The sequence below is a fragment of the Dromiciops gliroides genome, chromosome 3, assembly GCF_019393635.1.
Source record: "Dromiciops gliroides isolate mDroGli1 chromosome 3, mDroGli1.pri, whole genome shotgun sequence".
NCBI lineage: Eukaryota > Metazoa > Chordata > Mammalia > Microbiotheria > Microbiotheriidae > Dromiciops > Dromiciops gliroides.
Window position 1 is genome coordinate 439504249 of NC_057863.1, and position 19678 is coordinate 439523926.

General features: G+C 45.5%; 1 protein-coding gene across 3 annotated transcripts; it reads right to left on the reverse strand.

The window, feature by feature from the left end:
• Positions 1-6067: 6067 nt before the first annotated feature.
• Positions 6068-17575, reverse strand: SP9 (Sp9 transcription factor). 3 transcript variants are annotated; one of them, XR_006355505.1, is made up of 3 exons: positions 13089-13239; positions 9783-11882; positions 6068-6620 (listed from the first exon to the last, which is right to left on the reverse strand). XR_006355505.1 is itself a non-coding variant. In XM_043991395.1 (2 exons), exon 2 carries the CDS (start codon positions 11847-11849, stop codon positions 10446-10448), a length of 1404 nt encoding a protein of 467 aa, XP_043847330.1. In that variant the 5' UTR covers positions 11850-11882; positions 17491-17575; the 3' UTR covers positions 7813-10445. The 3 variants fall into 3 exon arrangements, 2 of the variants coding, with proteins under 2 accessions (XP_043847330.1, XP_043847329.1); XM_043991395.1 differs by lacking the exons at positions 6068-6620; positions 13089-13239 and adding an exon at positions 17491-17575 and having other exon boundaries at positions 7813-11882; XM_043991394.1 differs by lacking the exon at positions 6068-6620 and having other exon boundaries at positions 7813-11882.
• Between the last annotated feature and the right edge of the window lie 2103 nt (positions 17576-19678).

A 19678-nucleotide genomic window follows, 5' to 3' on the forward strand; every position in this document is an offset into this window, starting at 1 on the left:
GTGGTGAGAAACATTGCTTTTTGATGTTGTGACTGATTTCAGAGGAACAAGGTACTAAAACCAAACACATTGTGTTGCAAAACATCCTTAAATTCAAATGTAGGGAGAAATAAGATAAAGGATAGTCAAAGAAATATTTTAGTATAAATTGCAGAAGAGACGTGCAAAAGCCAAGTAAGTGCTTACAAGATTTGATATATATGCAAATATTTTTATCATGTTTTCACATTTTCAACATACATGTATTTAAATTCACTCATGTAGATTTTGAGGTTCTCTGCCTTCCCTTCCCCCTTACAAAAAAAAAAAGCAATTGAGTGCCTTCAGATACATGAAGTAAATATTATTGAATCAGGTTTTCCCTTTGTTTAATTGCTTTCTTTAGATTTTAAAGCTCAGTAAGATCATGATGAGTCTATAAAACACTTTGTGTTCTGTGGGAAAGACATCTTTCCATTATCAGTACTAAATTAAGAAAAATCCTAACCCTATTATATTTCATTGCCATTATACTGACTTTTTCCTCTTCTTTGTGCCTCTTTGGCAATAACTCTGTAATTTGTTGAAACAGGGCACCGTTAACACTTAAAAGAGTTTCTCAACCAAACTAGTTTTAATTGTGGGCTTTGAATGAAAATTAAACAAACCTGTCTAGAGCAGTTCTTGACCATCCTTTAACCTCCTGACACTTGTCTTTCTTTAAACTAGTGGCCTAAACATTAAGAGGCAAAGGCCCATTTTCTGCTTAGGGAAAGCCTTTTTGGATATTCTCTAATTTGGGTTATTTTCTTGATGTATTTAAGAAATGGTGTAAAATGCAAACAAAAGCCCAGATATAACTTGTCTGGTTATGAGACAAAACATTCCTCATACACACAATATATAGTTACAGTGGCTTTGAATTTTCAATACAGCTTTTGGTATGAAGCACTTAAGGTGACTTTGGCTAAAGATCAGAGTAGGACTTGGATGGCTTTCATCTCAACTTTCCACACTTAAAAATCAAAAGGAGAGGCATTTTACACACACACACACACACACAGAAATAATAAAGCATGGTTTTATGGAGACCTGCTTTGTTTTATATGCCTTAATGTAGATAATAAGGAAAATGGCTTGAAAGTAATTTTGTTATCTTTACATAGCTGTAAATTACAGGAGACCATAAAGAAATGAACTAGATAATTCTACAAGATCTTTTTCTCTGGTATCACTTTCCTGTGTAGTTTTCTAATAAAGTATTTGAGAGAGCTGAAACTATTCATAAAATAGATTCTCTACATTCTCTGATGCCAAAGAAGCACTATATAGGATTTTTTTTGGTTGGGTTTTTTTTTTTCCGCTATATAGTTTTAATGGACTTCAACTCAAGAATTTAATCTAACTTCTACTGTGACATTGCCTTAGAAATGGTTGCACAGACAGATGTCCATTTTGTTTGAGTATGAGTATTCCATCCTCATTTTTTCCTGCAGTATATTAATAATAAATCTGAGGATTAATTGCTGGCAATCTTAGTGATAGGCTCTCCATTTCCAGTTTGTCTGTCTTTGGAACGGGTAATGTACACACTTTCTTTGGTTCTGACTGGCTCACTGGCACCTGGTGATAGTGGATTTGACTTAATTTAACATGAGCAAATTAATTCCTGTAGGAGGCGCTGTTGATTTACAAATGACTAGGAGAGACCCATGGTTTCTGTGGTGAGACTTGATTGTTCCAGTATCTCTGTATGGAAATGTGCCGTTAGGCAGAATTGTATTTAGTAAATCTGCCCACAGAGACAGATGGAGCAAATCATTTAGCAGCCAGTTAAATTCAGATTTTTTTTGTTTTTAAGGGGACATACTGATCATACCTGAGAGAAACTTTGTCTGGAAAGCTTTGGGAAACCCTTTTGTTGCTTTTCCTGAGAACCCATGCTGATAGTAAATCAGATTAGTTTTATGCTCTGCAAGCCTATTGTTTCCAGTGTTAATCATGGAACATTTAGCATAATTTGTCTTTGACCTGGATGTGTTTAAAAATCTACCTGGGGGGCAGCTAGGTGGTGCAGTGGATAAAGCACTGGCCCTGGATTCAGGAGGAACCGAGTTCAAATCCAGCCTCAGACACTTGACACTAGCTGCTGTGTGACCCTGGGCAAGTCAATTAACCCTCATTGCCTTCCTCCCCCCCCAAAAAAAAATCTACCTGGGCCCCCAGGACTATCTATCTACATCACTTAATAACCCTTTAGTCATAACTGTCAGAGGGTGCTAAGTAATGCATTCTTCCTGTCCCTATGTTCCATTCCTCTCTGCAGCCTGTTCACTAGACCTCAGAGAGAACTTTGCCTTGGCTAGATGATTCCTTACATTTAAATAATAAATCAGTAACCTATTGAGAAAAATGAAGTTTGTCATTACCACCAATTAAAAGCTCTAAGGAAAGTTTTGAGTTTGTTTTAATTCAAGAGATAGTGTAGCATTTGCAGTCTTTCAGTGCACCTCAAGCAAGAAAAAAAAATGACAAAAAGGATTGGTAATACCAGGCCCTAATGTGTAAGTCTTAGTGCTAATTGGCAGATGAAGGGGGCTCACCTTTGCAAAATCCCAAAAGAGAGAACTTGTCCTAGTCTCTCATTCAGGGACTGAAGAGCCTAAAAGAACAGACATAGCCCGTCCCTTCTCTCCTTTTGCCTCTTTACACAATACCATGCCTCACTTCCAGAATTAGGAGGGGGAAAAAAATAGGTGAGAGAGAGGAGTTGATGAGAGGAAACGAGAAAGGAATTAGCTACAGTGTAAATTGAAATCCTCCTTTCCCCTTGGAGAGAATCAGAAGTTGATCTTGCTCTCTCAAGGGCCCAAAGTGATTTATGATAGAAAAGATGCATTAGCATTGTTACAACAAACAGACTTAGAGGTGAGGAGAGTCTAGGGCTCTTACCTGATACCTGCATACTGTGGTTTCAGCTGCTTTAGGACTAGCCAAGTGACTAACCAGGCTCAGGGGCAAACAGTGAGTGAGTGCCTGCCTGGCTGGGGGATAAAGCCTCAGTGAGCTCTCAGCTGGAATCGCTGGACTTCTGCTGCTTCTAGGGACTTAGAGGCTCAAATGGAGGGAAACTGTCCACCCCTTGGTGTCTTGTGCTTTCCTCACCCAGGTGCCTCAAGCAAAATGCAGAACACATCCCAAACTCAAAAAGGAACAGTGAAAGGAGAGAGCAGCAGGATTTCAAATCCTGGCTGGAAAGGTCTAAGGTAAAAAATCACTGGTCTGCACCTTCCCTCACTTTACAGCATTCTCGTTGGGTGGGCCTCTCCCCTAGCTCAAAAAGAGGGATCCCTCTCCATCCCCAGCCCCAGCAACACTGGACAAACTCTTTGGGAAATCATTGCATGACTGCAGCTACTAGAACTAAGGTTCTTGTTAAGAGGGAATGAATCTTATCCCCTGCCTGCCAGGCTCACAGCAGTCCACATTCGTCTTTCTGAATTCCTCCCACTCTAGCACAGCTGATGATGAGGGGACAGAACCTGAAGAACATAACCTATGCACCTGCACTCTGGTGTGTTCTGAGCTCCCGGGGCCCTACCCCCACTCTGCTTAGGAGCAAGGGCAAGCCCTGTAAGTTAAATAGTTAGAAGCTGAAGCTGGTGAATTGATCACCCAGCCTACCTCCATTCTGCTTTCAAGACCTTCGATGCGGACTCCACAGGTGAATCACCAAGACTTACATTTTTTTAAGCTTCATTTTCTGTTTCTCTTTTTTCCCCCCTATCCTGGACAATTATAAAAAGCCTGCAAATCTCATGTAGACTTGATAGTCACAATGTCAGCTATCAGTAAGGAGGAAAGATGATGGGGAGGGAGTTGGGGTGGAATCAATTTGTAGTTTCATATATAAATATATATACACACACACACATATACATATATATGAAACAGGAAAAACAGTGCCCAAGAGAAGGATTCAAAATGAAGAAAAGGCCTAGGAAACCAGGAATGCTTCAGCAAAGTGCAAGGGTCCCTGAGAGCCGGGTGACCCTGAGAAGTGGCATCCACCATCCCATCGGGGACACTTCCAAATAGCTTTCACTTAAAGTGGATATGTACACACAACCTATATAAGGCATGTATCTGTATTTGCCTGGTATGTATTTCTGTCAACTCCCTAGTCTGGAAGGGATGGGGGGTAAATAACACTGAACGGTTGAAATTATGGAGAAGGGATAATAACTGATTACTAATTTGAAAGTAAATAAACAGGTGACTTTTTCAGATCAAATTCCTCCTTGGATCGTTACAATAAATATCTCTGAAGGAAGCTCTCTATTTATGTTGTCATTGATTAATTCTTCACTACCTCATTTGATTTCGATTTAGAACGATTTGATTCTAATTTAATTAGCATGTAATTTGGATGTACATAATTACTGTAATTATGACATTCAGGTAAGGCAGCTTTAGGCTGAAAGGCAATTTCAAATTTTCTAGCAACCTACTTTGTACTGGGAAATGGACAAGGACTTTGCGCCCTGGTACCCAAGTAGTAATTAGCACATCTTTGAAATAGGCAGTGCAGTGGGGTTTGTATTAAAACAGCAAATACAAATCCAGCCGAATTACCCACTGCAAAGGTGGCTAACGTTCCCCCGGAAACACGCTACATTTTACTCAGTGCGAGTTCGTGGGAGATTCGTTCCTTGGAACTGGCGCTCTGAGGCTGCAGTCCTGCTCGCCGCTGAGCTGCCAACAGCTCCGCGGCAGGAGCGCACTTGGGGTGGGCATGTAGGTTGCTGCTTTTAAAATAAAAATAAAATAAGGCGGGTGGGGGAGGGGGGTTGTCGGAGAAGGAAAGGGTACCGGAGGAGAGAACAATCCACACAGTGGAGAGAAAATTATCAAACCGCCCCCGACTGCTATCCGATTTTAGAATTTGATTTAAAAGGAAAAAGGTGGGGGCGAAAAGGGGTCTGTTTGCGCTGCAAGTGAGCTTTGATCCCCAGGGAGGATCTGTGGGCGATGGGCTTAGGAGCTTCTCACCTCCCCCTTCCTGTCCCTCTGTCCCTCCCCCCATTCCCTACACTGATACATACATAGACACCCCCAAAATTGCAGCCTCCAATCATTCCCAGTAGTCTGGATCTCCAGTCTCAAGTAGGGTCAGGGATCGTCGATGTGTAAACCGAAGGGCGAAAGTGTGCCCTGCAGGGGGTGGGGAGGCGGCTGATGTGAAACAGAGAACTAACCCCATCCCCTTCCCTGCCTCCTCTTTCCATCCCCATGCCTGCCTCCTCTCTCCCAACTCTTTCCTCCGAGGACCACTTAAATCTTCCAGTCTAGGGGGTTGGGGTTCGGGTTTTTCCTCTTGCTGGTTTGATCAACTTGGTTTGTCATGGAAAATTGTGGCCGGCCTAACCCCCACGGAGGACAGGTTTCCCAAACCACCCAGAGAGTCCTACCAGCCCAGAGGACCTTGGGGGAAGAAGGAACGCTGACTTTGGTCGCCCTTGTGGGTGGTCAGAATGCTGGAGTTCACGCAGTCTGCCAATCCGGGCCCAGCGTTCTAGAACCAAGAGTACTGGTACACCGAAGTTAGATTTTTAAAAGGACGTTAAATGGTAGCAATTCCAAGTCTGGGATCAAGCTCGCGTTAATTTTTCGTTTTACTTTGATTTTGAGTTATCAAGTTTCAGGAACGATCCCGTTTTCCCGACCTAGAGCTGTAATAGCAGTAACACAGTGCGTTCAAAGTAACTCCTCTTTATCACCCCTCATCTCTTCTTTTCCTCTGGAACATCAAATCTCGGTTTTTCTCTGCCGGCCTCCCCAGATCTCCAATGCTTGGGTGCTAAATAAAGCCCATTCCCTTTCCTGCCTTGTTTCGCCGGGACAAGGGGGAAGGACTGCCTTTCCTAGCCTAGAACTCTAGATGGCGCCAGAGAGCCACAATTACAAGCATCCTCTCAAAGGAATCAAGAGCGACTGTCAAACATAAAAGCAAATCAGAGTTTTCAGTTTTTTTAATGTGTTAAGAATGTTATTCCTTAAGAAAATTTGTAGCTAAATTATTCTCACTTAAAATAAACACTTAGTATACCAATTACACAAATGGGCGGGATTTATGTAAGATTTACTTCATCTGCATTTTTGTAGTGGAAGAGAGCCTTGGTGAATACAGATAATAGATGCAAATAAGATTAGAGTTAAAATAAATAAAGTTTTCATCTGAATAGAAGAAAATCATTTTTACATGACTTTTAACGATTTAACGAAAAGTCCACACATGCATTCAGGTGCACGAATCTAATCTCAAAATAATAATTTTTTAAAGGAAATTCTCAATTTAATTCTCAATCCTTTTACCACCCCCACCCGCACCCCCCACTAATCAGGTAGGAAGCTACCGAGGGAAAAAAGAACAATGACAACAGCAGAAAATAGAACTCCTAGTGGAACAGAAACTTAGACAACGAGATCTGGTGGGGCAGAAGTCAACTCCGGAGCTGGGCCCTCGACCCCTGAAGCCTTGCTCCAAACCTGTTTGGATTGGGGCTGGGTGGTGGCAGGGATGGGCGAAAACTTAGCCGAGCTCCTGGTATTGAAGGTGAAACTCGCAAAACAGAGAGCATCTGAAATGACACCGAATAAAGCGAAATTAAATTTCCAAAACGTGGGGCCAATAGCGTCTTCTAAACCAGCTTCGCTGGACTAAAACTCCCCGAACCATTGTCCTAGGCTCCCTCTCACCCTAGGGGACGCCGAGGCCCATCCTCCAAAGCCGAACCAGAGGAAGATCCCCGGATTCCGGCAGGTTCTCCACTTAGCGGTCTCCCAAGGAAATGCTGTTCAATAATATAGTTTCGAGAGGAACATTAAGGAGTCTTTATGTTGTCGGGTTTTTCTTTCCCCACACATTGCCAGACCTTCCAAAACTTGTTCTCGTTCACACAACCATTTGCCACACACTTGGGTAAAAAAATTTCCGAACCCAAACCCACTCATCCTTAGGGGTTTAGCTAGATGGCCATCACGTTTTGGGGGTTAGTGGTTTGGGTTTTATTGGAAGAGGTGCCTTTTTCTTTGTTTTTTGTTTTTTAACGGAGGAGGGGGATATGTTTTCCCCCCTTCTCTCTTTTCTTTTCAGGTTACACGCTCTCTATTTTCCTGGCTGAAGGAACCGACTCTGCGGCCCCTCAGCCGTTTCCCCATCTCGGTTTCTGGGGAGTCTGCAGATGATGGACGTTTTTTGACCTGCAGGGGCAAAAGCAACGCAGAAAGGTCCTTGATCACTGAGCTGAGAAGTGTAGCCCTAGCCGGAGAGAAACTGGACCTGGATGGTCAGGTCCTTTGATCTGTTTTTATTATACATGGGAAACAAAGCTGACTTCTGCCCAACACCCAGGGAGCATCGCATTCCTCTGAAAACCCAACAACATTAACAACCAGCTAGGAGGGGAGATCCCAGCCCAGCAGCTCCGGCGACCTCACTTGTTTATTTTACCCTGGCGCGACAGTGTCATCCTCGCCAAACTCTACTCCTTTACCATCCTCCCCCCAATTCCCACACCTACCCCCCAAATATCATGCATCTTCCGCCAGCTTTTCCAAGTACCCCCCCGGCTACTCTAGGTGGGAAGACGGAGAGAAAACACCCAAGTGAAACTCTGCTAACAACAGCTCGAGGTGGCAGAGAAAATAGCAAAGAAGGAAAAATCCGGCGAAAGTAGTACGGGTGTAGGAAAACTGTGGGAAAGGCAAGCAGGGGAAGGCGAGGGGGGGGGGGCGGGGCGGGGGCACAATGGTATCACGTTGCTAAATGACACCAAAGCTGCGCTGAATGCCCTTGTAAAAATGCTGCTTGCAGGATGGATCCCTTTCTGTCCCGCGTGCCTGGTGACCTGCACTAGTACTTATCATCCTTATGAGTCTGATACTCGGCTGTCCTTTCCAGAGCAGTATTTCGAGGGGGGATGTTTTGTTAAAAAATGAACAGCGGGTTGTGAAAGACTTTTTTTTTTAAAGATTCAAAATCCTCATTCGAGTTTATATGACCGGCAGTAATAAAACAGAATTTCCGTGGGGGCCGGCTTAGCTTGCGTTTGCTATTGTGTAGGGGGCGCTTAGAAATATTTTTATTCTTTGAATACGGACTTTATTTTCTAAATTAACATTTTTTTGAATTGCGAAATTATCTCATTTAACCATTTTCTTTTGCCTCTCTCCCTTCTCTCTTTTAAACTGGCTGTTAAGTTGGTGGTCAGAAGACAAAGGGAGTGAAAATAATTTTCATTTCAATAATTGCCTTCTGGTCAATTTAACTGTGCCTTATTTTGAAAGAGACTGTCTAAATGAGATTCCTGTCCCAAACGTGTTCCCAGGCCTTATCCCAGCCTTTAATTATTCCTGAGTTTTTTTCTTCAGAATAAGACGCTGCGCTGAGTAATCACAAAGAAGTCAGAGAGCATCCTTGAACCCTTTCAATAGCAGAGCCACTGATATTCAAATAACCTGCGAGGGCCATTTGACTGCATGGGGACATAAGCATTTCCAATTCACTATTTGCATAGATCAACTGTCTTTGAAAAGGAAAGGAGCAGTTGTCTTCCATAACATTAAAAAGCCTAGTTATCAAATCAAGTGCTTAGTTTGGGGGCTTTTAAAACGTTTACACTTTATCTCAGGTTGCCCTTTACCGTTTGACATGCAAATTTGGTGCAGTTAATTTAGACAATTAAAAAGATCTTCAAGGGAGCTTTGTCACGGAGAATATTCCGAGTTTTCCCCGTGGACCAGCTGAGATAAAGTTGGCCAGAACAAATGATGTCTAGGAGATTAATTAGATATTTGATAAGACATGAATCCCTAATAAGGGAATACAAGGCACAGGGGGCTGCTGTGTGCTCTAAGTCAAAATTAATAACATTTAACAAGATTTTCATTTAGGCATGAAATGTCTTTTCCGGAGTATGACTAGCGATTTATCCCCCTGAGATCAACTCGCAACCTACTCAGCCTTGGGAGGCTGCTGACATTTTTTAAATGTTTTATTATTTTAAACTCGCTTAAAAAACAAACAAACAAAACAGTTTTACTATGATCTAGGATTGTTCCCTCCAACTGGATGAGTTTTCATGTTTTAAAAATGCCAACTGCCCTCTCTTTTATCAAGCCTCCAGGAATTTAAAAACATCACCTTTTGAAAGAGCTCACATGAAGAAGCGCAGCTAACATCTTTCAGAAACAAATTTAATTTAGCGGTTGAAATATAGACTATTTTGCCTTTTCAGACATTTCTAAGTATTATGTTTTTTTAATGAATCAGATATGCCCTATATCGACTACAACTATCATTGAAGGGATTTTCTCCCCCACCGGGGAAAAAAAAAGTCTACCCGTGGAAGGGTTGTTTGGGGGAGGGAGGGAGGAGAAACCGGGAAAAGGAAGTGTATTGTTCAGAGTCCTTTAATAATAGCAAAAGGAAAATATTATGATGCCAAGATTTTCTTCATACAGATAAACGCATTTAATTTCTTTAGATGACCTTAACTTACGTGTTTGTGAGTGAAATGATAACTCAACATTTTAAATATCTTTACATATATACTGACTTCCACAAAGTGCATCAGAAAATTAAAAAAAAAACCTCCCTGAATTTCAGGAATTCACAAAAAAACCTATTCGAATAAACATTTACAAGAAAATAAAAGAGAACACAATTTTTTAAACCCTATTTATACAGATGTTATGAAGTACAGAGAAATTGTCTTTAGACTTCCAGTTTAATTTCTCACCTTAAGCCTCTTTTTTGATGCTTCCTTTTTAAAAAGTCTCATTGTAAATAGATATCATCAAGCAGGACTTGGAGTATTTTATATATAATATAATCCACACAAAGGGTCTGTTTTTATAGGTCTCATTTGTTTTCAAATGTTCTGACAGTCTCTGCTGAGTGGTGGTGGGGTTTTTTTGAGACGGGGAAGGGGTGCGTAGTGGGGGGGAGGTTGGGCTGAGATAGAGGAGGGAGAGTTTGTGTATTGCTCTTCACTCAAGAAGTTTGTATAGCGATGTGTGTGCGTGCGTGTGCGTGTGTGCATGTGTTTTCCTGTGTCTCTGTGGGTTAAAAAAAAACAAAACTGTTCTGAATTTGTCGGGGATTGTTGTTGGTTGTTGTCCCAGGACCAAGCGTGGTATTCAAGTCTCCGCTGCAGTCTGGAAGGGAGAGATTCGCCTGGAGCGGGGCGGTCACACCTCCCGCTCCAAATTCGCGCTGGAGCTCACCAGCGGCTCCTCTTTCCCCAAACGCGGGGAGCAGAGGAGGCCTAGGGGGAGACGGGAGTGAGCCTCTCTCGCGCTCGCTCGTGCTCTCCGCATCTCTCGCTCCCGTTCGCTCTCGCTCGTTCTGCGTGTCTCTGTCTCTCTTGCTCGCTCGCTCGCTCTCCTCACTCTCACCACCTCTAAGAGTCGTTTGGCCCTGAAGTGGATTCCTTGCCTCCCGCCGAAGCGGCTGCCGCAGCAGCAGCCGCCGCCGCCGCCGCAGCTGCCGCCGCCGCCGCCCGGGCCGCGCTCACCCCGGAGTCGTGAAGGATGAGGTCCGGGGACTCGGAGCGGGGCGTCTCCAGGTTGCTTGCGTCCGTGTCACTGTCGCTGCCCTTTTTGCCCCCGCCGCCCCCGTTGTGTGTTTTAATGTGTTTGCTCAGGTGGTCGCTGCGCATGAACCGCTTGTTGCACACCGGGCAGGCGAAGCGCTTCTCGCCCGTGTGAGTCCGCAGGTGCCGCTGCAGCTCGTCCGAGCGCGTGAACCTCTTGCCGCAGAAGAGCCAGTTGCAGACGAAGGGCCGCTCGCCCGTGTGCCAGCGCAGGTGCGCCTTCAGGTGCGATGTCTTGCCGTACACCTTGCCGCAGCCGGGGATGTGGCAGCTGTGCAAGCCCTTCCGCCGTAGGCTCGCTCCGGCGGGCCCCAGCCGCTCCGCCTCCTGGCAGTTGGGGCAATCGCAGGTGGCCCGGCCCGAGTAGCGGCGGGCAGAGCGCGCCGAGCTCCCCCCGGCGGCCGCGGCCGCGGCGCCTGTGATCATGGCGCTGGCTGCGGCCGCCACGGCGGCGCTGGAGTCCGTGTAGGAAGGCAGCACCGGCTTGAAGCCCTCCTGGGTCAGCAGGTGCTGGCTGGTGGAGAGCAGGTGCGAAGCGGCAGCAGCCGAGGAGCCGAGGCCGGTGGAGCTGAAGGCCGAGTGCGTGAGCGAACTGAAGTCGGGGTTGTAAGTGCCCAACTGCGAGTGCAGCGAGGCCTGGGGGGCGCCCGAGTGCAGCGAGCTCTGGAGCCCCCCCGCCGGGTTCTGCACCTCCAGCCAGGAGCCCGGGTTGGTGTGCACGTCCCACCACGAGGAGGCCGCCCCGTTGGTCACCTCGCCGGCCGCCAGGGTGGAGTGGAAGCCGGATTTATACCAGGACTCGTAGGGGTGCGCCATGCCGACGCGTGGGTACAAGCTATCGGCCGCCGACGTGTGCACCTTGGAGATGAAGGCCGACTGGCCGCCGGCTTCCTGGGGGGACACTCCGGCCGCCGCCGCCGCCGCCGCCGCCGAGTTGGAGAAGAGGCCTCCGTAGTCGCTGCTGAAGGCGGACGACGTGGGCGAGGTGGAAGCCAAGCAGAACGCGCTGTTGGCGGCGCCCGAGCCGCCAGCCAGTCCGCTGGAGCCTCGGCTGCTGGTGGCCACAGCGAAGCCCGAGAGACTGGAGCCTAGGTTACAGCTGGAGGTGGAGCGCTTCCAGGGGTGGAAGCCCCCCTTGGCGAAGGCGCTGGACTCCGGCAGCGTCGTCAGGGGGCTGGTATTGCCGATCTTGTTGCAGGTCGCGGCCAGCATGGCCAAGGGGGTCGTTCCAAATCTTGGCTCTTCCTAGATGGGGTGGGGTAGGGGGAGTATGGAGCGGGATTGAGGGAGGAGAAGGGGAGGAGGAGAGGGTGGGGGAGGGAGAAGGCGGGAGGAGGTGGGGGGAAAGACACAAAAGTGCACCCGTGAGCAGCCTCATCACCCCCGTAACTAGACAGTCAAGGAGGGGGGCTGCCCCCCCCATTTCACACCTCCTCCCGACCCCCTCCTATAACACTCCACTTGGCTTCCGCACACCCCCTTTGCACACACAGAGGGCAGCCAGCGCACCACGCTAGGGCAGAGGGAATCAAAAGGAATGCTCTCTGGGATCCAAAAAGTTGCTCTTCTTTGGGGAGGTTAACAAATAAAAGATGCATCCATTTATCCAGCGACACTCGCAGCAGCAACTCCTACCCAGAAACGGGGCGCGGGTTTGCTTCACTTTTTAGCCTGTCGTGTACAGAACCAACCCCCTTTTTATAGAATCGACCCAAATTGCCTTTAGGAATAGAGGGAGAAAGTAAATGTAACAATAATAAATAGGAGTGGGGAGGATAGGGGTAGGATAAACAGCGGCACAAAGACCAAATCGAATGCTTATCACTGAATTAGCCATTTCCTCCCAAATCATCCTATGATTTTGATCGTCTCTATTTCCATTTTAAATGTTTATTTTTTCCCCGTTTACAAAAAAACAAAAACAAAAGCAAAAAAAAAACACCACCCGATTCGGAATGCAACAATGATCCGAGGTGAAACGACATACGGCGACGGATTCCAAAGTCACAGAGAGGTTGGGCAAACCGGGATAAAAGCACAAACGTAAACGTTTGTTTACGCGACTAAACAGACTTCAATACAAATAAAGCTGCTTTCTGGAAACCCCACGGTAGCGTAATTGCAACATTTCCCTAAGTGGGGGGAGGGGAACGAGGGGGAGGGGAGAATAAGCCACGAGAAAGAACGAAACCTACCCCCTCCCCGTTTCCTTTAAAACCAAATCAAAGGGAGCTTGCATACAAATTGTTTTATTGCAAAGGCGTTTCCAGAGCTCCCCAAACTTGAACGGAATCTACCCTGAAAATGCAGCAAGAGTCTTTAAAGAACCAGAAACTGCATTACAGCAGCAACAGTTTCTCAAGCGAAAACCATCCCCGAGAAGCCATAACAAAAAATAAATAAATAAAGCCACTTAAAATATGCAAATACATATCTGCGCCTCGGACTTACCCCAAGTATAGACGTAGCCATAGCACGTCCCTTGGCTGAGTGCTGGGGCCGAATGGGGGGCTCTGCCAGTCGCGGCGGAGAGGAGGAGAGTTTCCTCAGTTCCCTCCTTCTCTCCCCGCTTTACACCGCTTGCACTAAGTATACTCCTGGCTCCTGTGGGCAAAACTCAGCCTAAGTGTGGGGAGCGCCTGCTTTGAAGTACCGCTGGCTAGGACTCTCACCCAATGAGGGCGCAGAGAGAGCAGACAGGAGCTGCCCCGTAGCCAATCAGACACTCCGAGGTGCCAGAACCAGGGCTCCGGGCGCGTGCCAGTCAAAGGCAGAAGGGGGGGGGGGGGCGCAATGCTTTGGACTCAAGAAATTATACTGCAATTAAAATTTTAAAAACACACACAACAACAACCTAGGTTTAAATAACGCTAAGATTGTGACATAAAACAAAACCCAAGAAATGCAAAGTTAGATGTGACTTCACTCACCACTTGTGGGAAAATGGCGTGGGGTGAGGGAGGGGGGAGAGGAGGCACCAACGGGGGCAGAAAGAGGACTAGGAAAATGTGAAAATGTCAGTTCAATTTGCATTTCTTGACTTTTGCCAGTCTATATGATAATTTTATCATTTTACAACTCTCTCTCTCTCTCTCTCTCTCTCTCTCTCTCTCTCTCTCTCTCTCTCTCTCTCTCTCTCTCTCCCTCCCCTTTATATTGCAGTCTATATTGCTATCTGTGCATCCATTTACCAAGTAACTTATTACACCTATATCTAATTCTATACACTCTGTTATCCTGGAAAGAGGTAGACTAGATAGAGAGGCACAACAGAAAAGACAGAATCTTATAATAAGAGTCCTCAGTCCTTTCCACAGCCGTCCAATAAAAATATCCTAGATATTAACCCAAGGGGGACCCATAACATTATTTACCCAACAGCTTAAAATGTCTCCCTAAATGACCCTTTAGTCTATCAGACCTTTATCTTAGTTTCCAAGACCCACTTCGCCCTAAAAACACCACCCTTAGAAAAAAGCTGCAATGAGTCTTTTGAAAAGTTTCAGCTCTTTATATACCAGACAGTTATCAAATTTGATCAAACAGTGGAAGATACTGATTATTTTCCAGGTTTCATTTTAGAAAGATGGGAGAGAAGGAGATAAGAAAAAGTGTCTCTAAACATACTTTATCTTAATTTATTTTTATTTGTTGTAACGACTTCCAAAATCTGCGCGAGAATCGTTTGCTTCTTCCCCTCCCCTCTCCTATTCTTCCTTATTTTGTCTGGAGGGAAGTTTTTGTTGTTTATTTGCTTGTTGCGGCGGGTTAGGATTTAAGTGTTTGAGTGCAGTCTGGCGTCTGGTTTTCCTGCTACAACTCTCCATCCCACAATTTGAAACCTACTAAGTGATGGCGGAGAGGCTGCTTTCTCCTGTCTCACACCACAGCAGCGCGAGGGCGCCGTTGTTAGCCTCTTCTTCCCCCACCCTCGGCTGCGGCCTGTCTGTACTGTGTATCCTCTGCACTCCCCAGCGAACCACAGACACTTTACCTGCTCTGTGCGTTGGCTGAAATAGATATAAGTCCAAGTCGTGGGTCTTGGGTGCATTGCAAACTAGTTTCTGTTATTTGTAATTTTCAGAAGCTTCTCATATCCCCGCATTATTGTCACCCCCAATAGTGGTTGTGTGTGTATGTATATGTGTGTGTGTATATATACATATATGTATACATACATATACACACATACATACATATATGTGTTGTGTTTTACACACACACAAGTTTAGATATTGGGGTTGGACGTAGTTGTTTCTTTAGGGACATTTACAAATGCTGATATCACTATGTTTCTTCCTTTTGGTGTCGCTCCCTTCTTTCTGTTCTCCAGGGCAGCAGCTGCCCACGATTTTTGAACCAGATATATGAATACATGCATACATTCAGTCAGGGTGCTGGTTTAAAATTCATTTTTTTCTCCCTCAGCTCTCCAGTCTAAGTCATCTTCAAGTATCCAACCAATAAACCCCAAACCTGAGATACAAAAATGTATGGAGGCGGGGAGAGTGACAGAGAGGGAGAGAGAGGGAGAGAGGAGAGAGAGGGGGAGAGAGGGGGGGAAGGGAGAGGGAGAGAGAGAGAGAGAGAGAGAGAGAGAGAGAGAGAGAGAGAGAGAGAGAGAGAGAGAGAGAGATTCGTGCCCCCAGTGTTTTTTTTTTTGCCGTTGTTGAATCCCTTTAGTTAAAAGTGCGACCATCATAATATTATGCTTTGCCTTGAGACTGATCCAATCTGTAGTCAGTGTAGCCCAGTGGGCAAGACTATCCCTGTAGGTCTCTTAATCTTCAGTAAGCTACTTTTCAAGGAGTGTTTTAAGGGTGAGGAAGGATAAAAGAAAATTATATTTTGTTTCAAAACGCCCTCCCAAATTGGGGGGAGGGGGAGGGGAGAGAGAGAGAGAGAGAGAGAGAGAGAGAGAGAGAGAGAGAGAGAGAGAGAGAGAGAGAGAGAGAGAGAGAGAGAGAGAGAGAGAAGGGGGAGGAGGAGAATAAGAAGAAGAGAGTGAGCCCTGAGCCCAGCTTTAACAGTAGCCTGCTTACCCAGGGGAGCTGTAGTGATAATCGGGTAGAGACGTTTGAAGAGCTCCCCCGGGGGTGGGGGTGGAGGGAACTAAGCAGCCCGGACAAGCCAGAGATCCCGGCAGGGGCACCGGGGAGTCATTCCCCAACAGGTGACTCTTTCCCATAGGGGGAGGACTGGCACTCCTGTTTATTTAGAGACTCGGCGTTGATTTACTAATAGAGGTGATTGTTAAGTGGCAGCGAGGCGTTTCAGACCCACCCCGGAGCAGCCCAGGGAGGAGAGAAGGCGAAGGTTCCCCCCCCCCACACCCCACCATCCACCCACTCCCCCCTCCTCTCTCCTTAAGGAAACCTGACAAAGTAATAAATATGACGATCCGAAAAGCCACTTAGCGCCGGTGACATTTTAAAGTCAACCATTTAAAACAGTTCACGCTAGCACCTCATACTCTTGGCTCCCTCGTTCCTTTCCTTCCCTTCCCTCTTCTCCTCCCCCTCCCCCCCTTTCCCGTTTCATGTTTTCAAACGTATTTCCAGCTGTCAGCATCTATCTATACGGGCACATAGTTATTTCTAGAGATACCCACGTCCTGATCACAATAAAAGTTAGTGAAATCTCCTAACCGAAAGAAGACAGCTCTCCATGTTCCATATACCGGTGCCACTTAAGCAGGGTGGGGGTGGGGGGGGCTTACTAGGAAATCTTTAGGGGGAGGTCCAGCTTTTTTTTCCCCTTTCCTCTGACAGATTTTTTCATACTCTAAAAATCTAGTTTTTAAACAAAGATCAATGTGTTATGCTAAAGTGTTGAGCTGACTGTTAAAACATTTGGGGAAATAATGACAATGTAACAAAGGCCTGGTTTGGAGTGAATCATCACCCTTTTAAAAGTTAAAGCAATTTTCAGGAGAATAGCTTTCAGCAAACGCTTTACATTATTCAAAACGGCCAAATAATGCTCTATTATAGCGCCTGAATGCTGCCAGTCAGCCCATAAGTGCAATTTGTGCAAAGGCTCGGTGCCTTATCCCCACTTCTTTATAAAGAGGTGAATATAAAACAATTTCTTCCAAACCCAGACAGAGAGCACGAAAATTGCTTCCCTTTCTGCAATCAGGGCAATTTAACTGGAGTGCAATTAGCACTATTAAATGTCGATTCTGCATAAACAAATCTGACTAAGAAGCGAAAGTGGGGTGAGAACCTCATATACACTGAAACTGATTTTTTAAAATTATGTATCCGGGTCCTTTACAATTGATCCGTGACGTTTTCTCTTTGGAATATATTTACATTGTAAATACACTATCGTGAAATAACACTTTTTTAAAAATTTGTTTAAAAGAAACACCCAACAACTCAATAAGAATCCTAATAAAGAAGAATGGGGTAATTAAAGGGAGCAGTTCACTTCCTTTGAACAAATATTGTTTCCCCCATCTTGCCTCTCCATTGAGCTTTGATCTGAGTCAGTGCTAAAGTTGGTGTGTTTAGAAGGCAAGGCTGAGGAACAATTCCTTCATTAGAGCTGATTGGAAGGATCCGGGGTTCGTGCGCCACGGTTGAAAAGATTCTCCCTCGCGTTCAAGGAATCAGGGTTCTGGGAGAGAAGCGCCAAATAGGTTCTGAATAAATCGATATAATAGCTGGTTAAATGTAAGGTGGCAGCACAATTTCCTAGAAACCTCAGAAAGGCGCAGACTTTACCCACGGATGTTACAGGGATGCGATGGGATGAGATGGAATGGGGCAGAATTGGGTGGGGATTGGGGGTTGGTGGTGGTGGTAAGAGGATCAAGGAAGGGAGGAGGGAAGAGATAGGTACAGACCTTTTCCAGTTCAGCTGCAGTCAGATCTTCTGCCACACGGAATGAGTGTGCGGGGGAGACCTGCAAAAAGCACCTTTCTGACAATTCATCGCACCCTGCCATATTTTTTAAAGCACTGTGGCTCCCTTTCTGAGTCCTTCTCCCAGTTTTGCTTTTCATTTACATTTCCTATGTTCCAGCAATGATTTTCGGGTCAAGAGGATGTGGGAGTTGGGGAGATAAATGAAATAACTTTCGTTAAGAAAGGACTTTCCTTCTATACTTATCAAAGACTGGTTATGAAAAGGGGAGCAAGGAAACGATGTTAAAATACAGACCTTGGTGCCTGTTGAGTCCAGAGAATTCTCCTCTTCTCCCAACTCCTCCCCCCCGCCCCCCCCCAGTATAGTTTTTCATTTGCGGGCAAAGATGTAGTCACGCTTTTGATTAGAAGAGGCTCTTTTATAGTTAATAATAATACCAGTACTAATAAAAGAGAGGGGGGGAGTTAGCACTGTGATCAAATGGATCAAGGAAATTAATTGAAAAAATTATGGAACTCTCCTACAATTTCCAAGAGGCTTTCATTTCATATTTGTTACATAACGCCCTCTTGCTGCCCCCACCTCTGCCAATGAAAGGAACAGGAAGGATCAATTGACGAATGGATTTTAATCTTTCCTCGGTCTTGAAGGTGCCACTGCTATTTAGAGGTAACAGGGAGATGCAGATTTCTTTACATCTGTGAGGAGGAGGAGGCTGCTGGCGGAATTGAAAAGCCCTCATCTATTAAGTGCTTTGCCTACCTAATTTTCCACCTCGAAATGTATTTGGACCATCCATAGATTTTAAACCTTCCTTGTTCTGTTGATCTGAGCCAAAAACACACGAACAATTAAAGGAAAGACTCTGGTGTGTCAAAGGAAGGAAGGTGACTGTAGACTGTATGATGATTGTAATTACTGCAATTATTGGAAGATTATTCAACAAGCATCATAGATTTGTTTACTGCATTAGGAGGAAACTATGGGGAGCGTTTTGCTGAGAATGTTACCCTCTCACATCACATTCCCCACCAACACGTTCAGGTAGGTATAAAGGAGTCATGACAGGTTTAGGACCGAAGCAGTTTTAAAACTCAAATCAATGGGAAAATTCATCTGCAGGCCCCCTCTGCTAAAATGGATACATTTTCAAGTAGGGAGGTGCATAATTAAACTCCACTGGAACTATCTTTAGAGAGACTGAAGCTTCCTTTTCATAGAAATCGTGCGAGATTGTGAAAGAAAGCTCTGATGACTTTAGCAATTAGCGAGCATTTCCAAGCGAGAGCCCCTGCTTGTTAGTTTTCCGCTTTCTTCACGTGTAAGCTAACATCCTGAAGGCATCAGACACGGAGGCTTTCGTAACTTCTCTCCTTCCCCCTCCCCCTTCCTTTGGGTCCTTGGAAGAGCCATTGAAGTTAATCGTAAGAGGAAGTATGTTGGCACCCACTCCATACCTGAGAAAAAAGACAGGCTTTTTTTTTTTTCTTTCTCTTAACCCTTGATTTTTCCCCCCTGCGCACTGCTCCCGAGACTACTCTGCCCTTTTTTTTTTTTAATAAACAAGACACTTAGCAAGATCCGATCTTAAGTGTGTGGGTTTGTGACTAAGGAAATTCGAACTTGGTGCAGATATAGACATGAGTGGATGTTAACAGGCTAGGTGATTGACATGGCCAAGTGCTTTTCGGTCCACAATGACCAATAAATCCTAGCACAGGTTTTGCTCATTAATGAATTGCTGATTTGGAAGAGAGAGGAAAAAAATACCGTGAATCTCCCCAGTGCAAGCTACCCCACTAGTCACCTCCCTCCTGTCTCCTCCCCCTCCCCCTTCCCGAACCGGTGCGAGGCAAGGAGAAGGGGTGCCTCTCATTGTGCTCCTTATAATTATTGGATCTCGAGCTTAAGGTGAATTTCTGCTCAGATCATGAACCATTTCACGTTCAAATGCAAGCTTGCAGTACTTTGCTAGTGGCAATTAGGAGCCTATTACAAGCCATTAGATTGATCAATGTACCTTAAACAATGTGAATGATTTATACGGCCAAGAAGAAGAAGAAGGAAGGGGGAGTAAGGCGGGGGTATGTGTGTGTGTGTTGGGGGGGGGGGTGTAAGAGACCTCCAAACCCTTTACATCCACCGAGCTACTCCGGAGCTCAACC

Excerpts from the sequence above, each read along its gene's own strand:
- SP9 (XM_043991394.1), bottom strand. The coding sequence starts at position 13,109 with ATGGCTACGTCTATACTTGGG. Across the intron at positions 11,883-13,088 it reads TGGCTACGTCTATACTTGGG|GAAGAGCCAAGATTTGGAAC; the intron begins GTAAGTCCGAGG and ends CACCCCATCTAG.